General features: G+C 45.5%; 3 protein-coding genes across 3 annotated transcripts in view; 2 read left to right on the forward strand and 1 right to left on the reverse strand.

Moving 5' to 3' along the window:
- Nucleotides 1-445, forward strand: part of tg (thyroglobulin) — a 40,253-nt gene extending 39,808 nt beyond the window's left edge. The window contains exon 44 of the mRNA XM_055227631.1: nt 301-445. Within this exon, the coding sequence (XP_055083606.1) occupies nt 301-386 (86 nt within the window). The 3' untranslated portion in view covers nt 387-445. The remainder of the gene's footprint in view (nt 1-300) is intronic.
- Nucleotides 1-18,937, reverse strand: part of mat2b (methionine adenosyltransferase 2 non-catalytic beta subunit) — a 220,739-nt gene that overhangs the window by 87,322 nt on the left and 114,480 nt on the right. The gene's annotated exons all lie outside the window — the stretch shown is intronic.
- On the forward strand, nt 7,896-17,032 carry LOC117384050 (mucin-1-like). Its single transcript, XM_033981319.2, has 5 exons — nt 7,896-7,967; nt 8,075-8,145; nt 9,204-9,694; nt 10,405-10,521; nt 16,859-17,032. The coding sequence occupies exons 2-5, from the start codon at nt 8,082-8,084 to the stop codon at nt 16,886-16,888; spliced, it is 702 nt and encodes a 233-aa protein (XP_033837210.1). The 5' UTR covers nt 7,896-7,967; nt 8,075-8,081; the 3' UTR covers nt 16,889-17,032.

Here is an 18,937-nt window from a genome sequence, read left to right on the forward strand (position 1 = left end):
CCATGACTAAACCAGGTCTAAAACAGGTCTAAACCAGGACTACACCAGAACTGACCCAGGACTAAACCAGGACTCAGTCAGATTTGAATCTAAACCAAGTCTAAACCAAGTCTAATCCAGGTCTAAACCAAGTCTAATCCAGGTCTGAAAGAAGACTAAACCAACTCTAAACAAGGTCTAAACCAGGTCCAAGACAGGTCTGAAACAGGACCTAACCAATTCCGAAACAAGTCTAAACCAGAACTAAACCAGGACTAAATCAGGAATATGCCAGAAATAAACTATTCTTTTCTGTACCAGGTAAACTGAAGGTGGAGCCAGTGCCCATTGCCCCTCCCTGCTCGTCTGTGGGCCAATCGCAGCCTGAGAAGGACGGCTACAGTTAAGCCCCGCCCCTTGTCACCATTCACAAAATCATCTTTTTCTTCAATAAAAGCATCTAAATAAATGCTCCTGGGTCTGTGTCTGTATGTGTAGTAGTCGTATTATGCCAAGTATCAAAAGTATTATTAGTAGTAGTAGTAATATTATGCAGTAGTATCAGTGGAAGCAATAGTTCGAGTAATATTATGCAGTAGTGGGACCTCAACAGCGAGGGGTCCCAGGGTCAATCCTGGGACCCCTGTTGTTCAGTCAGAACAACAGGGCCCTTAGGCCAGGTGATACGCAGTAATAATGTGTTTTACCACAACTATGCCGATGACACTCAGATCTATGTCTCACTGGCAGCAGGTGAATATGGACTAGTAGATTCAATCTGCCTCTGCATCTAATAGATCAGTGTGTAGATGCAAAAGAGCCACATCAAAACCAGACTTAGACAAAATTATCCATGTATTTGTCTCCAGTAGGCTAGGCTACTGTAACGGCCTGTTCACTGGGCTCTCCAAACGAGCTCTAAGACAGCTGCAGTACATCCAGAACGCTGCTGCTGGGGTCCTGAAAAGAACTAGGAAGTACTTCACACATGCGTGCTGTGCTCAGATCTCTGTACTGGCTCCTGTGGCTCAGAGAATAGACTTTAAAGCAGCTCTGCTTGTGCAGAAATCTCTCCATTGACCAGCACCAAAGTACATGTCCCACATGTTAGAGCCACATGAACGAAAGTTACGTGTGTAACTACAGTTCTATGAATCCCGGATGACTGCCAGAGGCGGTGTTTCAATCTCTGAATGATCACCCTTGCGCATCCGCAGGTCGAGATTTAATAACAACAAATTCACCTATGACCTTCCAGTGACCCATGTGAGGCTATATAGTCAACCTTCTCGCAAGGGCAGGAGGATTCCAAGGGACAGATACCTCTGGCGGTCATCCGGGATTCATAGAACCATAGTTACATACGTAACTTTCATTCTATTTCATCCCTTCTGACCACCAGAGGTGGTGCTTCACCTGGTAAAATCTGGCAAACGTGGAGGGTGAGGTCCAAGAGGCCGCAGCACAGATCACATTCAGGGGAACTCCATGCATGGCAGCCCAGGAGGTAGAAAGGCTCCTGGTTGAATAGCATCTCATACCTTTGGGCATCAGCCGCCCTTGTGAGGCATAAGCATGTTTAATGGTCTCTACAACCCACCGAGACAGGCACTGTGTAGAAAGAGCCCGACCCTTACATGGATCGGCATAACACACAAACAGACTTTCCAACCATCGCATAACTGCCATAACCTGTATGTAAGCCTCCAATGAGTGAACATTGCGTAAAGCTTCTGTGGTAGATTCCGTGCCAAACCTCGCCAGCTGGAGTGGTAATGCACCTAGGGTACCTGTAGAAGATAAGACCTTAGGGAGGAAAGAGACATTAGGCCAGAGAGTTAAACCTGAGCCATCAGCATGCCACATACAGCAGGACTCATTGACAGACAGAGCCTGCAGTTCACCCACACGCTTACCCGAAGCCATGGCGAGGAGAAATGCAGTCTTAAACGACAGCCACTTAATGGCTGCCTGGGCAGTAGGCTCACATGGATGAGTCCGCAGAATCTCCAGGACCAATGAAAGATCCCATGATGGAGCCACTGGCTGTGTAGGTGGATGAAGCCATCTGGCACCTTTCAAGAAATGGGAAATGTTCTTATCACTGCCCACAGTGCTACTGTTCACGCCACTGTGCCAGCAAGATATCACAGACACATATACCTTTAATGTCAAAGGCGACAGACAGAGACTGAACAGAGCACCGCATCTTGTCCATGTCTCCTGCACCATTCCTCAAATAGCTTCCACTTATTTGCGTAGCAGCCATCCCGTCGACGGTGCCCAGGCATTACAGATCGTATGTCTTATTCCTCCAGCATACTCTGAGAATGCAACACCGGGCCCTGCAGAGGCCATGCCCAGAGCTGGAGGTGATTGGGATGGGGATGCAGTATCCATCCTGGCGGGAAGGCACATTGGAGAGCTGCAACAGAGTCTGTGCAGAAGGAACCAGATCCTCGCTGGCCAGAATAGAGCAACCAGCAGAAGATTGTGTCCCTCCTGCAGAACTCTCCGGAGTGTTGGATAAATCAGGGGGGAGGAGGAGAGGAGAACAAGTCCAGTCGTGAGCATTGTGGTCCAACGGGCTGGTGCTGTCTCTCAGAGAGAACCAGAGAGGGCAATGTCTCGCTTCCCACGGAGTGAACAGATGCACTTCGGCCCTGCTGAAGAACCTCCAGATGGTACAGACCACCTCTGGGTGAAGCTTCCATTCCCCCAGCAAGAGAGTCTGGCGAGAGAGGAAATCTGCCATCTGATTCCGTGTCCCCGGAAGATAGGCTGCCCTCAGGCTGGCAAAATGTTCTCTGTGTGAGATTCGCCAATCTGGTCCCTCCCATGTGATTTATATGGTAAACCACTGACCTGTTGTCTGAACGTACAGGCACATGCCTGCCTAGCAATTTTGGCAGAAAATGGTGCAGTGCCAAGTACACAGCCATTAACTTCAGCACATTTATGTGTTCCCCGATCAGACTCAAGGTCCACGTCCCTTGTATCACCTGAGCTTGTCACGTTGCACTCCAACCCGTGGAGGATGCATGCGTATACACAACTTCCCTCCATGATGGTAGAGACCCCAATGGGACTCCCTGTAGGATTCAACGTTTGTCTCTCCACTGAGACAGGGAGTGCAGACACTGGGGAGACATACACAGCCTCTTGTGTCTGTGTTTGAGCAGAGTTGGGTCCAGCTGTAAGCTGTTCAACCACATCTGCATCGGCCGTAATGAAAGTAGCCCCAACAGGACTACACTGGAGGCTGCTACCAACCTGCCCAGAAGCTGGAGGTATCCAGCTTCGGCAGGGCCTCTCCCACTCTGAATGCACCCAGCGTCCCCATGATGTTGTCGACCCTCGTGGGTGAAAGGAAACCATGGTGACAGTGTTTAAGGCCATCCCCAAAAAAAACAGTTTCCTGCATCAGGACCAGATTGCTCTTGTCCATATTGACACACAGACCCAAATGGCTCACATGATCGAGTGCAAGCTCTCTGTCACGAATAGCCTGGTTGCAGCAGGGTGCACAAATCAACCAGTCGTCGAGGTAAGGTAGAATCTTCAAACCCCATGCTTGCAGAGGAGACAAGGCCACTGCCACCACTCGAGTGAACACCCTGGGTGATAAGGACAGTCCAAACGGGAGGACCCTGAACTGAAAATGTCTCCCCTGAAAAGCAAAGTGAAGGAACGTCCAATGATTGTGTGTGATCAGTACATGAAAATAAGCATCCTTCAGATCTATGGTCGTGAAAAATTTGCCTGGGGAAAGTGCTTGAAGCACCTCTGCGGTGTGTAGCATGTGAAACGGCATGACTTTTAAAAACACATTGAGACCTCGCAGGTCTAAAACTGGATGTAAATTGCTGGTTTTCTTCAGGATCAGAACGTATCTTGAGTAAAACCCCCTTGGATCCTGCCCAGTACTGGAGCTGCTTTGGGGTAAAACCTATGAGCCCCCTGGCCTCTCAACAGCCTGGAGGGCTGATGACCAGACTGTGATGACCGAGGCACATGTGAAGTCCTGAGCCGATCACTCCGAGAGTGGCCCGACCTTGTAACAGGCCGCCAAGGACACACACAAATGGGCTTGGAGGCACAGCATAGGACTGCTGGTGTGTAGTAGAAGGTCCAGCAGCAATTGGAGGAGGGGCTCGTTGGTGAAGGCCCGCTAGCTGATGTGTAGTCTGAGAGGCCTGGGCTGTTTGTTGCAATGCCTCCAGCACTGCCTCTCCAAAAAGTTCACCCGGAACCACACGTAATCCTCTCAAGGTTCTCCTACACGTCTCCGTCAATTGTGCTAACCAGACCTGCCAACGTGCCTGAGTCAGGACGGATAGCAGGCGGCCAAGCTCTCTCGACATAATGGCAAATGCTTGAAGAGACGTGTCGACCAAGCCTTGCGGAGCTGCGTCTACATCAATAGCCTCTAGTGAAGTCACTAACTCCAACAATAAATGGGGCAGGGAGTTGCCAATACGACCCATGCACGCCCAAGAGTCATAAGCATTGCACATCAATTCGTCAGTAACCCAACACTGAGGTCGCGGGCACCTGGCATTTGGTCTCAGAGCCTCATTTGGAGCCACAATAAGGGTGGCCACAGCTGGTTCAGTCACTGTCATATGTCCCAGACCAAACTTAGATGCATCCTGCATGGCAGCAAGGAGCCTTCCATCAGACGTCGGTTTAGAAAATGCTTTTGTATCCGACCACCAGGCATGTAATTCCTTAATATACTCCGCAAAGGGGGGAACCAAAAAGGAAGACGCAGAGCCCTGTCATCTAAAAAATGCAGTAGAAGCCATAGGTTGCGCTGCCGGTGCCTCCAATTGTACACGTGCAAAAGCCATGCGTAAAGAGGAGGGAGTTGAGTCATTGTCACCTCCCTGAGAGTAGGTGGAGTTGTGTGAGCTCAACTCTGATATGTCAAAACACACAACCAAGCAGTCCCCAGTATGTGGGTCAGTGTCATGGAAGTGTGTATCTGACGCCCCCACAGACAGGGCATCATCCTTGCAAACAGAAACCATCTCCCGCTGAGCAGTTCGCTGGTCACTATCTCGAGTCTGCATGGAGTCAATGAGAGCTTTCATTCTAGTGAGCTCTGAAATAAGGCTGTCCACCTTCCAGGATAATCCCGCGGAGCGATCCCCTTTGCTACACTTATGCAGAATAGGGGAAGCGCCAACAGCAGAGCGCTTTCTTACCACCTTCTCGCTTGCCGGCAACTGGGTGTCCTGTATAACAGAGGGTGCCGATGTCCCTGCTCCTCCAAACGCGGCCAGGCAGTCAGCATGCAGGGATCTGGGCATAATGCTGCAACTGTATTCTCTGTCAAACCTTCCCTAAGGTGGTCCACACCTAAACACAGGGGGCATAGATCATGTCCATCTTCAGGTTGAAGCGGGGTAATGCAAGCTCTGCAGCACATGGACTCCATCAAACCGAGATCAGGTCGAACAGAAAACGCCACTATTGATCCATCAACTGGGATAAAAAAAAATACCACATAGAGCTGAAAATGCCACTGGTGGTAGGCTACAATTCAAATATATTGTCCTCCCAAACTCAAAACGAACAATAACCAAAGTTGGTGTTAGTAAAATTAGAACATGCACCTGAAGGCATGAAAAAACAAGCTAAAGAACCGAACACGGTTTTAAAATAGCAATGATAGTTTAGTCGAATGTGGCAACAATCAACACAAAGTCAAGCTGAACCGAAAATGGCAGCAAATACAAACCAGCTCCACCGAACCCGGTATCACTTCCAACAAAAAATGCAGAAACTACTTACCATAGACTATCTTTGTGAAAAACGTCAACTGGACAAATCTTGTAGGAGTGAAGACGTTTCACTGGTCATCCAAGCCGATTCTTCAGTTCTGGTCAGAATGCTGGTGGCCACTACCTTTAAATCTATCTGATCGGAGGGGCTAACCACACTGTAAACTGTAAACTGAGACTACCCTATTCAGCCCTTAACGACCCTGGTATTGTTCTCATTGTTCTGGGCCTGAGAATGGAGTTATAGATGGGGGAGAGGTTATGTCCCATCTACAACAACAATGACTCATCCCTGAGAGTCCCGGGTGAGGGAAGGATGGAGCGTGAGATTGACAGTTGGATCGGTGCAGCGTCTGCAGTTATACAGTTGCTGTATTGGAGTGTTGTGGTAAAAAAGGAGTTGAGTCCAGAGGCAAAGCTTGCCATTTACCGGTCAATCTGCATTCCTACTCTCACCTATGATCCTGCTTTAGTCCTGGTTTAGTCCTGGTTTAAATTTCTGGTCCCTCTCTCACCCATGTCATGAGGTTTGAGTAATGACTGAAAGGAAAGGTGGAAGAGGGGCTGGGAGCTTCCTTAAAGATAAAGTGAGGAGCTCAGTGACATGGGAGAAGCTCGGAGTAGACTCGCTGCTCCTCCACATGGAGAGGAGCAGCTGAGGTGGCTCTGGCATTTGTTCAGGATGCCTCCTGGATGCCTCCCTAGAGAAGTATGCACATCCCACCGGGAGGAGGCTCCAAGGAAGACCCAGGAGGAGGTACTATGTCTCTTGGCTGGCCAGGGAACGTCTTGGGGTCCCACTCGAGACAATGGTCTGGGGTGAGGGAAGTCTGGGAGTCCTGGAGGAGACTGCTGCCCACGTGATCCTGTGCCAGATAAGCTGAAGAAAATGGATGGATATGCTAGGAGTCTATGAGATCCAAAGTGTCTTGTGCTAACCTTGAAACCGGCTACCCCACATCACATTAACTCTGAAACAGGCTACGCCTCATCGCACTAACCCTGAAACAGGCTACCCCGCATTGCACTAACCCCGAAACAGGCTACCCCACATCACATTAACCGTGATATAGGCTACCCCACATTGCACTAACCCCGAAACAGGCTACCCCACATCACATTTACCCTGATATAGGCTACCCCACATTGCACTAGCCCTGAAACGGGCTACCCAACATCACATTAACCCTGATGTAGGCTACACTCATCGCACTAACCCTGAAACAAGCTACCCCTCATTGCACTAACCTCGAAACAGGCTACCCCCTACAGGCTATCACACTTGACTTAGTAAAATACCCCTCTTTAATACCCCATAGTAGTAAAATAACCCTCTTTAATACCCCATAGAAGTAAAATACCCCTCTTTAATACCCCATAGAAGTGAAATACCCCCTCTTTAATACCCCATAGAAGTAAAATACCTCAAAAATATACATCATAATCATCATCACAACAAAGCGCCGCATGCTGTCCGTGCCCCCTATGGACAGCTGCACGTAGTGAACAACCCATTTTTTAAAATTTGTACCAAAATTACTACGCGACACTGCCTACAAGTATCACTAATTTAAAAAATAAAACTGGAGAAAGGAGTAAGTACGTCACAGTGGGTGTGTACGTCACAGTGGGCATGTACGTCAAAGTGGCCGTGTACCGGTGGAAGTGAAAACGGGGGTAGATCAGAACGATAACTTTTTGAATCCAGGAGATTAAAGATTGCTCAAACCTGAACCAGTTAGTTTTTATATGTACTTTTTTATTGCTACATTTTAGTTTGGCTTTTGACCATTGGTGGAGCCTGTGAAGCACTTTGAGCAGCTACAGAGATAAAACTGACCTCATATCACACCATCACATGACCACAGATCTGATATGTAGTTTTACTCCAGAAAATACATCACAAACTTCAAACATGTCACTCCCAAATTAGTCAATGTACAGAGTATTTACACACTCGCATATCAAAGATCACTCAAAGTCATTTTATATAATGAAATATGATGTCATGGAGAGTGAAGGAGAGTCCTCTGGTTCCACCCACACCTGTGCCATAGCCCCGTCCACACCTGTGCCTTAGCGCCACCCACACCCGCCCCTTGAAGGTGAGAGTAGCATGTGTTTGATAAAGCAGTCTAGACCAGAGACCAGGTACCAGGACCAGAGACCAGGACTACAGTCAGACCAAAGACCAGAGAAGTAAGACCTGAGACTGGACTATAACCAGAACAGAGACACTATCCTCTTCCTCTGCTCTCACACTAAATTTAGCAACTATATCCAAGACTAAACCAGGTCTAATCTAGGACTAAGATGGAGAAGAAGATGGAGGTGGTGCTTTTGTTCGGGATCCTGCTGCATGTCTCGTCCATTTCAGGTAAGCTTCCTCTACACCTGTCAACTGTCTGCACCTGTCTGCACCTCTCTGTCACCTGTCTGTTCTAGGAACTAAAAGGACTAGTGCTGTCACGATACGAACATGCCAAACTGGATTTCGATACTAAGGAATAGACTCGATACTCAAAACCGATACCACAATGATAATTAAAACACCCTTTCAATATACAGTAACAATATACTGTGATTTTCTACATTAAATTGTAGCACTTTCTATTCGCATGTGGCCTTATATTTGTATAATCTCTCACTGGTCCAGGTAGGTTCCACTCAGTTCTCTGTGAACTGAAATTGCATTCCAAAAGGTCCAGTTCCAAAAAGATCCTTGACCCTTGCTCAGGCAGCCTTTTCATTTTAACCCATCGGGCAGTGGAATCTGCTTCCAGACAGTCTGAAATTGTCTGTAGATTTGAATAATTTTACTAGAATTTGAAAAAGTACATTTTAGACCATCAAATGTGTCCACACCAGTCTAGTTAATTTGTAATGATCTGTATTAATTGTAAAAACCTGCACATAATTGATTTTTTAAATTGGTATGGACTGTGGGAAACATACTGTACTGGACATGGGGACATTTATTGTATTTTACTGCTAGTGTCAATGATGAAATAAGGTTGGAAATCATGACATCACACTCAGGAATTCCATAACTGTTACCTAGCAACCATGTGATACACTGGGCCAAAGCTCCTATAATGTCACAGAAATCATATTTGATAAATAAAAAATACATGAAAACACTTTTATTTTGTTTAAATCATGTTTAAAGTGTCAGAAAAATGTGTTTCTTGTGTAAATTGTTATGAACTTTTGGACTTTTGGACAGAATTCTCCAGATGAAGTCAAAATGAGAGAATCATCCAATCCTGTCATAGGCATTTTGTTTATAGTGACTGTTTACTGTGTGTGTAAGTGTGTGTGTGTGTGTATGTGGGTGGGGGTGTGTGTGTGTGTGGGGGGGGGGGGGGGGGGGGTAGTGTATTAAATTTGATTGGTCGACAGAATGAAATGAAATAATATTTTTGTGTTTTTCAGTTTTCAGTCTGACCAACTCCTCGACCGTGGCTCCAAACACCTCAACCATTGTGAACCAATCAACAATCACCACAGCCTCAAACAATCAAGCAACCCTCACCACTCTGAACAACAACCAATCAACAATCAGCCCTACTACAACCTTCAACCAATCAGGAGCTACCACGGCCTTCAACCAATCCACAATCAATGCCACCACAGCTTTCAACCAATCAACAATCAATGCCACCACAGCCTTCAACCAATCAACAACCAATGCCACAACCACTGTTCCTCCCGGCAACAGCAGCCAATCAACAGTCACCTCCACCGCCGTCTCGGGCCAATCAGGATCCAGCACAGCCATGACCAGCACCGTCTCCAGCCAATCAGCTTCCACCTTCACATCCCCCACAACAGTGCCCCCCGCTGGTGTCCCGGGGTGGGCCATCGCTCTACTTGTGCTCGCTGCAGTGGCTCTGCTACTGCTGCTGCTGCTGCTGCTCGCACTGGTAAGAGTGGGACAGCATCCAGGCTAAACACTGGTCCATATGAGACAGGGCCCAGCCTGGACAAATGAGCTATCAGGAACGGCATCTGGGCTAAAGACATAGGAGCTATCTTAAACCTGAATAAACCTAGACTTTGATTATGTGTAAGGTACAGATAGTTTAAAAATATAGCATCAGTGGGGATACAGGTATTAGCTGTCAGGGAGGGCATCTGGGCCTAAAAATACAGGAGGTACCAGAGAGACAGTCTCCAGCATGGACAAGTGAACTGTCAGGGAGGGCATCCAGTATAAAACCCATTATATATTTTGAGCCTGAACCATAACATCAATGACGAAAAAGAAATAAATTCTCAGGGATGGCATCCTGGCTAAAAAACTGATGTATGTGACAGTCCCCAGCTCAGAAAAAGGAACTCTCTGGGAGAGCATCTGGGCTAAAATCACTCTGGGCAAACGTAGACTTGGACATTTGCAATTTATTTAAGAGGTGTAAAACTATAGTTCAGTACTGTGATATGAATAGGCAAAGTGTCAGGCAGGGCATCTGGGCTAAAATAGAGAGGACATCTGGAGTAAAAAGATGAGATGTAATAGTGCGGCATATCCCACAATCCTTTGCTCTCATTAATTTGAAATGTAAAAATGTGCCTAAAGTTGGATTAGATCTTGATAAAAGTTTGTGTTTTTAAAATGCTGTTGTTGTTACAGTGCATCTGGTGCTGCCGTAGGGGGCGCTCTGGCAGCACAGTCCTGTATGAGAACTACAGAGATGACATCCCCCTGTACAACACCCACGGGCGCTTCGAGAGGACAGCAGGGGTCCAGGTCTGTGTCCCCCGACATGCAACCGCCCAACGACAACACCCCAACAATCCTTTGATGACCCCCAAATGACCCTCCAACGACTCTGTGACAACCCCCCGACAACCCCCAAAATCCCTTTTTGGTGACTCCCCCTGATGACCCCAACAACAGTTTCATGACCACCCGATGACCCTCCAACGACCCCACAACAACCCCCCAACAACCCTTTCACGATCCCCCGATAACCCTCCAACAACCCTTTGACGACCCCCCCCAATCACCCCCAAATCCTCTTGAGTCCTTCTCATTCCCCAATTTGAATCAGAGCAGTATTTACTTCAAAATCAGACTTTGCGCTTAGCAATGCTGTCATCAAACCTGTTGCCAACACTAGCAGGAGCGACCCATACAGGATATGGTTCGACTCCTGATGTGTGTGTGTCCTCTGTGTTACTGTGGCAGCGTGGTTATTCTGTCGTCTCCTCTCAGTGTGGAGGTTGTGGGTTAGATTCCCTCACTCTGCATGAAGGTTGTGCCCTGTCTCTGGGTGGAGCTTGTGGGTTAGATTGTCTCTGTTTCACGGTCAGTCTGAGGTTGCTGGTTAGATGCCCTGGGCGTGGGAAGGCGTGGGTGCTAATGGTTTTCCTTGTTTGCTCTGGGTCGGTCTGTGTTTGCTGATCTTTGTGATCAGGAGAAAGAAAATGGCCGCTCCTCTGTGACGCAGGTCAGACAAAAGAGACCAACAGTTTCAGCCACAAACTCTCACCTACTCCAAGGCTCCAAGGTACGCCAAGGGACAGAGTCTGGTCCTGACCGGGTCTCGGTCCTGAGGAATAACTCAGTGGTCCAGAGTTATTCCTCACTTACCTTATGCATGAGCCCTTTTCAAAACTCTCAGAGACCAGAGTAGAGTTTTACCATCACAGGAAACCTAGCATGCTAACAGCACTCTTCCTGATTCTACAATAAAATGCTTTATAATGATGTAGACAGCATACTGTGGACTTTTTTTTGTGTGTGTGGTAGAAAAATGCAGTGCCCAATGGGAGCGGACATCGCCGTAAACATCATCACAACAAAGCGCCACGTGCTGTTGGTGCCCCCTATGGATAGCTAGCGAGTAGCACATTTTTTTTCCATTTGAACCAAATATTCAGCTACTTGAGGAGTAAGGTCCAAATGACGCAGGTATTTTGTGGTCAGATGTTTCAGATGTTTCAGATGCTTCAGACCGTGGGCTTTGGGTCATTGTTTTGGTCAGACCCAGAGACAGAGCTCAGGCTTTGTACTGTTGTTGCATGTATGTATGTATGATGTATTAATTTAAACCAGAGATACGCAAATTACCGGGGCATCTGGCTTCTATGTTTACTCATTTCTCTCTCACTGTTACACATCATTCCGTATGTATTCGCATTGTGAACCACACCTGCTTTTCAAAAGGACCGCAGGATGAATGAAACAATTGTTTAGTCAAATAAAGTACAAAAAAATTACAGATATGCATAAGTACTTTCCCTGGGGGTGTGACACTAAATAAAGTCACTGAAGCTCTGTTACTCAGGTTAGAATTTAATCTAAGCTTTGTTTTAATACAGTCTGACCATAAATAACTGACTTAGCCGACAGGTGAGCTGATTTGTCAGCTTAATCCTGGTTTAGTCCTGGTCTAGACCTGGAAATGATTTGGTTTAGTCCTGGAATAGTCCTTGTCTAGTCCTGGTTTAATCCTGGTCTTGTCATGGTCAAGTCCTGGTTTAGTCCTGATTTCTTCATAAACTAGCCCTGGTTTAGTCCTGCTTTATTCCTGACCCAGCCCTGGTCCAGTCCTGTTCTAGTCCTGGTTTATTCATGGTTTAGCCCTGGTCTAGTCTTGGTCAAGTGCTGGTTTAGTTCTGGTTTAGTTCTGGTTTAGTCCTTGTTTAGTCCTGATCTAGTCCTGGTTTAGTCCTGGTCTAGTCCTGATTGAGTCCTGGTTTAGTCATGGACTAGTCTTGATTTAGTCCTGGTTTATTCTTCGTTCAGTCCTGTTCTAGTATTGGCCTCTTCCTGGTTTTGTCCTGGTTAAGTCCTGGTCTTGTCCTCGACCATTCCTGTTCTAGTCCAGGTTTAGCTTTGGTTTAGTCCTGGTCTAGTCCTGGTCTAGATCTGATCTATTCCTGGTATAGTCCTGGTATATTCCTGGTTTAGTCCTTGTCTTGTTCTGGTTGAGTCCTGGTTTTGTCCTGGTGCCATCATGGACTAGTCTTGGTTTTGTCCTGGTATAGTCCTGGTCTAGTTCTGATGTATTCCTGGTATTGTCCTGGCCTAGTCCTGGTCTAGTCCTGGTTTAGTCCTGGTTTAGTCCTGGTTTAGTCCTGGTCAAGTTTTTATCTAGTCCTGGTCAAGTCCTGGTCTAGTCCTGGTCTAGTCCTGGTTTTGTCCTGTTTTAGTCCTGGTTTAGTCCTGGTCTAGATTTAATCTAGTCCTAGTCAAGTCCTGGTCTAATCCTGGTCTAGTACTGGTTTGGTCCTGGTCTAGTCCTAATTCAGTCCTGGTCTAGTCCTGGTTTAGTTCTGTTTTAGTCCTGGTGTAGTCCTGGTCTAGTCCTGGTCTATTCCACTTCTAGTCCTGGTTTAGTCCTGTTTCAGTTCTGGTGTAGTCGTGGTTTTATCTTCGTCCAGTCCTGGTCTAGTCCTAGTTTAGTCCTGTTCTTGTCCTGGTCTAGTCCTAGTTTAGTCCTGTTCTAGTCCTGATCTAATCATGTTCTAGTCCTGGTTTAGTTCTGGTCTAGTCCTGAACTATTTCTGTTCTATACTTGTATAAGTCCTGGTTTAGTCCTGTTCTAGTACTGCTTTTATGCTGTTCCAGTCATGGTATAGTTCTGGTTTAGTCCTGGTCTAGTCTTGGCCTAATCCGGGTTTAGTCCTGATTTAGTCCTGGTTTAGTGCTAGTCTTGTCCTTGTCTAGTCCTGGTCTACTCCTGGTCTATTCCTGGTTTACTCCTGGTTTAATCCTGGTCTATTCCTGGTTTAGTCCTGTTCTAGCTCTGGTCGAATACTGGTTTAGTCCTGGTTGCGTCCTGGCCTAGTCCTGGTTTAGTCCTGTTCTAGTCCTGGTCTAATCTTGGTTTATTCCTAGTCTTGTTTTGGTCGAGTTTAGGTTAAGTCTTGGATTCGTCATGGATTTGTCCCAGTTTACTCCTGGTCTATTCCGGTCCTAGTCCTGGTTTAGTCCTGGTCTAGTTTTGATCTAGTCCTAGTCAGGTCCTGTACTAATCATGGTCTAGTCCTGGTCTTGTCCTGGTCTAGTCCTGGTGTAGTCCTGGTTTAGTCCTGGTCTAGTCCTGGTCTATTCCTGTTCCAGTCCTGGTTCAGTCCTGGTTTAGTCCTGGTCTAGTTTTGATCTAGTCCTAGTCAAGTCCTATTCTAGTCCTGGTCTAGTCCTGGTCTTGTCCTGGTCTAGACCTGGTTTAGTCCTGGTGTAGTCCTGGTTTAGTCCTGGTCTAATCCTGGTCTATTCCTGGTCTATTCCTGTTCTAGTCCTGGTTCAGTCCTCTTTTAGTTCTGGTTTGTACTGGTTTTATCCTGTTCCAGTCCTGGTCTAGTTTTGGTTTATTCCTGTTGTAGTCCTGGTCTAGTCCTGTTCTAGTCCTGGTTTAGTCCTGGGTTAGTCCTGGTCTATTCCTGTTCTATACCTTTATTAGATTTAGTCCCGTTGTTGTACTAGTTTTATCCTGTTCCAGTCGTGGTATAGTCCTGGTTTAGTCCTGGTCTTGTCTTGGCCTAGTTCGGGTTTAGACCTGGTTTAGTCCTGGTTTATTTCTAGTCTTGTCCTTTTCTAGTCCTGGTCTACTCCTGGTTTAGTCCTGGTTTAATCCTGATTTAGTTATGGTCTAGTCCTGTTCTGGTTTAGTTCTGGTTTAGTTCTGGTTTAGTCCTTGTTTAGTCCTGATCTAGTCCTGGTTTAGTCCTGGTCTTGTTTTGGCCTAGTTCGGGTTTAGACCTGGTTTAGTCCTGGTTTATTTCTAGTCTTGTCCTTGTTATGGTCTAATCCTGGTTTAGTCCTTGTTGCGTCCTGGTCGAGTCCTGGTTTATTCCTGGTCTTGTCCTGGTTCTGGTTAAGTCCTGTTTTCCTCATTGATTTGTCCTAGTTTAGTCCTGGTCTTGTACTGGTTTAGTCATGGTTTATTACTCGTCTAGCTCTGGTCCAGTCCTGTTCTATTCCTGGTTTATTCCTGTTTCAGTCCTGGTGTAGTCTTGAACTCAGTTTTGTCCTGGTCTATTCCTGCTCTAGTCCTGGTCTTGTTCTGTTATAGCCTTTGTTTAGTCCTGGTCTAGTCCTGGTCTAGTCCTCGTCCAGCCCTGGTCTAGTCCTGGTTTAGTCCTGGTCTTGTTCTGGTTTAGTTCTAGTTTTGTCCTGGTCCAGTCCTTGTCTTGTCCTGGTTTAGTCCTGGTTTAGTACTGGTCCAGTCCTGGTCCAGTCCTGGTCTAGTCCTGGTTACTCCTGATTTAGTCCTGGTTTAGTCCTTGTTTAGTAATGGTCTTGTCCTGGTCTATTCCTGTTCTAGTCCTAGCCTAGAACAGGACTAGAACTGTCTCGTCCTCGTCTAGTCCTCGTCCAGTCCTGTTCTAGTCCTGGTTTTTTCCTGGTCTAGTCCTGGTCTAGCCCTCTTCCAGTCCTGTTCTAGTCCTGGTTTAGTCCTGGTCTAGTCCTGGTCTAGCCCTCGTCCAGTCCTGTTCTAGTCCTGGTTTAGTCCTGGTCTAGTCCTGGTTTAGTCCTGGTCTTGTCCTGGTTTAGTTCTGATCTTGTCCTAGTTTTGTCCTGGTTTTGTCTTGGTCTATTCCTGTCCTAGTCCTGGTTTAGTCCTGCTTCAGTTCTGGTCTAGTACTGGTCCAGTTCTGGTTTAGTCCTGGTCCAGTTCTGGTCTAGTCCTAGTTTAGTCCTGATCTAGTCTTGATCTAGTTCTGGTCTAGTCCTGGTTTAGTCCTAGTTTAGTCCTTGTCCAGTCCTGGTCTAGTCCTGGTTTATTCCTGGTTTAGTACTGGTCGAGTCCTGGTCTAGTCCTGGTCTAGTCCTGGTCTAGTCCTGGTTTAGTCATGGTCTTGTCCTGGTCTAGTTCTGGTATACTCCTGGTTTAGTCCTGGTCTAGTCCTGGTTTAGTCCTGGTTTAGTCATGGTCTTGTCCTGGTCTAGTTCTGGTATACTCCTGGTTTAGTCCTGGTCTAGTCCTAGTCTATTCCTGTTCTTGTCCTGTTTTAGTCCTGGTTTTGTCCTGTCTAGTCTTCGTCTAGTCCTCGTCCAGTCCTGGTGTACTCCTGTTTTCGTCCTGGTCTTGTCTTGGTCTAGTCCTGGTCTAGTCCTGGTCTAGTCCTATTCTAGTCCTAGTTTATTTCTGGTTTTGTCCTGTTTTAGTCTTTTTATTTCAACAATTTAAGCTTAATCTAGTAAATCTAAAAGCAATTGAGGCGTAAAATAGCAGTTAACCTTAAAACTACCACTTCATGACATCATAAGGTGTAACAGATCACGTTGAGCTTTTGAGATGTAAACAGACTAATAATAAAGTTTTACTCAAATATCTGTGAATGAAATAAAACCCAACTATAGGTATGTTTTTGAGGAGCTAACAGCATGGGTTAAAGTCAGTTTTGTGTAATGTTTGAGTTTTAAAACAAAATGAAGATTAGAAACTTTTTTTTTTATTGTCCAAGTGTGTTGTTGAGTGGTGTCCAGTTAGTAGTGTCCAGGTCCATATCTCTACTCAGGTCATACTCTCTCTAATCCTACTCCCAGTCTGCAATGCTGTCAGTCAAACCTGTTGGGAAAGTAGGCATCTGATTGATCTGTTATTAATGTTCATATTTTGACTTAGGGACAAAATAGTGGAATAAAAACCCCAGGATCATTTAGAGCAGGTTAAACCCAATATTTTAAGGTCAGAATGACGAGTCAGACAGCAGTAGTTACAGAAAGAAGGGCCACGTTTTTGTTTTTGTTTTTTTTTTCGGGCTGGCTATGTCCAGAGATTTTGTGGTTCACTTGTCATTTCACTAAATACAAAAGTCAGAGAAATCAGATTATAATCAGATTTTGATGTGCATGTGAGTAAGGACAATGAGAGAAGGCAAAGGCTTGAAATTCATAGGATTTGAAGATAAAAAAAAATTTAAGTGTTGTTTTCTATATAACTCCATATATCTCGCTTCATATATTTGATGTCTTCTGTGTGTATCTGAAGTGTAGAAAGTAGTAAGAACACAGAAAAACAACACTGACTGAGGAAACAGGTCTAAACATCTGACTGGCCATGTTTGACACCAGCTCTACACAATCACCAAAGAAACAAAACTCAATCTCCCATGATGTTGTCTTTCAGGAAGTGGCTGCAGGAGGAGCACAGGCCTGACCAATCAAAGAGCTCCTATCCGGGCCTGATCAATCACGTGGATCCTTTCGTCCTTCTGTTATTTTCTTTTCTTTATGTTCTTTTGGTCATTTTTCATTTCACTCCTGACTTTGTGATTTACGACACATTTAAATAAATATAATATTTAAGAAAGCTGTGTGATTATAATTTCATTTTCTCTGAACAAAACCCACAGTAGTCCTTAGCACTGGTTTAGTCCTTACTCCAGATCTAGTCCTGGTCTTGTCCTGGTCTTGTCCTGGTCTTGTCCTGGTCTTGTCCTGGTCTTGTCCTGGTCTTGTCCTGGTCGTGTCCTGGTCGCGTCCCGATCTAGTTCTGGTTTAGTTCTGGTCTAGTCCTCGTCTAGTCCTGGTTTAGTCCTGGTTCAGAACTGGTCTAGTCCTGGTCTAGTCCTGGTTTAGTCCTGGTCTAGCTCTGGTCTAGTCCTGGTTCAGTCCTGGTTAAGTCCTGGTCTAGTCCTGTTCTAGTCCTGTTTTGGTCCTGGCCTAGTCCTAGTTTTGTCCTGAACTCCCGGTCTAGTCCTGGTTTAGTCCTGGTCTAATGCTGGTCTTGTCCTGGTCTATTATTGGTTTAATCCTGGTTTAGTTCTGGTCTAGTTCTGGCTTAGTCCTGATCTAGTCCTGTTCTAAAACTGGTCTAGCCCTGATTTAGTCCTGGTTTCTTCCTGGTCCAGTCCTGGTCTAGGCATGGTCTCGTCCGAGTTAAGTCTTGGTCCTGTACTGGTCTTGTCCTTGTCTACTTGTATTCTAGTCCTGATTTAATCCTGGTCTAGTCCTGGTCTATTCCTGGTTTAGTCCTGTTCTAGTCTTTTTATTTTAACAATTTAAGCTTAAGCTAGTAAATCTAAAAGCAATTGAGGCTAAAAATCGCAATTAACCTTAAAACTATCACTTCATAATATCATAAGGTGTAACAAATCACATTGAGCTTTGGAGATGTAGACAGACTAATAATAGTGTTACTCAAACATTTGTGAATGAAACAAAACCCAACTCTAGGTATGTTTTTGAGTTTCTAACAGTATTATAACATGGAACATTAAAGCTCTCAGGAGTCTATTTTGTATAAGGTTTGAGCTTCAAAACTAAATGAAGATTATAATTTTAAAGAGTTTTGTAAATTTATCCAAGTGTGTTGTTGAGTGGTGTCCAGTTAGTAGTGTCCAGGTCCATATCTCTACTCAGGTCATACTCCAGCTCTAATCCTACTCCCAGTCTGCAATGCTGTCAGTCAAACCTGTTGGGAAAGTAAGCATCTGATTGATCTGTTATTAATGTTCAGACAGACAGCAGTAGTTACAGAGAAAAGGGCCACAGTGGAGTCAGTGGAGGCAAATCGTGCGCATGCTCACTTCCTGTTTGGAGCGTGGTGGTAAGCGGGCTGGCTATGTCCAGAGATTTTGTGGTTCACTTGTCATTTCACTAAATTCAAAAGTCCCAGAAATGAGTGTAGGTGAGTAAGGACAATGAGACAATGAGAGAAGGCAAAGGCTGGAAACTCTGAGGATTTAAAATATATATATATATATATATATATATATATATATATATATATATATATATATATATATATATATATATATATATATATATATATATATATATATATATATATATATATTTACTAGTTTAGTCCTGATTTAGTCTGGTCTAGTCCTGGTCCAGTTCTGGTTAAATCCTGGTTTAGTCCTCGTCTAGTCCTGGTTTCGTCCTGGTTTAGTCCTGGTTTAGTCCTGATTTAGTCATGGTTTAGTCCAGGTCTTGCCCTTAGTCCTGGTTTAGTCCTAGTCAGTCCTCGTTCAGTCCTGGTCTAGTCCTGGTCTAGTCCTGGTCTAATCCTGGTTAAATCCTGGTCTAGTTCTGATCTAGTCCTGGTCTAGTCATTGTATAATCTTGGTTTCGTCCTGGTCTTTTCCTGGTCTAGTCCTGGTCTAGTTCTGTTCTAGTCCTGGTCTATTCCTGGTCGAGTCCTGGTCTAGTCCTGGTCTATAGTCCTGGTTTTGTCCTGGTTTCCTTCTGGCCTAGTCCT

This window comes from Periophthalmus magnuspinnatus, chromosome 16 (genome assembly GCF_009829125.3).
Source record: "Periophthalmus magnuspinnatus isolate fPerMag1 chromosome 16, fPerMag1.2.pri, whole genome shotgun sequence".
Classification (NCBI taxonomy): domain Eukaryota; kingdom Metazoa; phylum Chordata; class Actinopteri; order Gobiiformes; family Gobiidae; genus Periophthalmus; species Periophthalmus magnuspinnatus.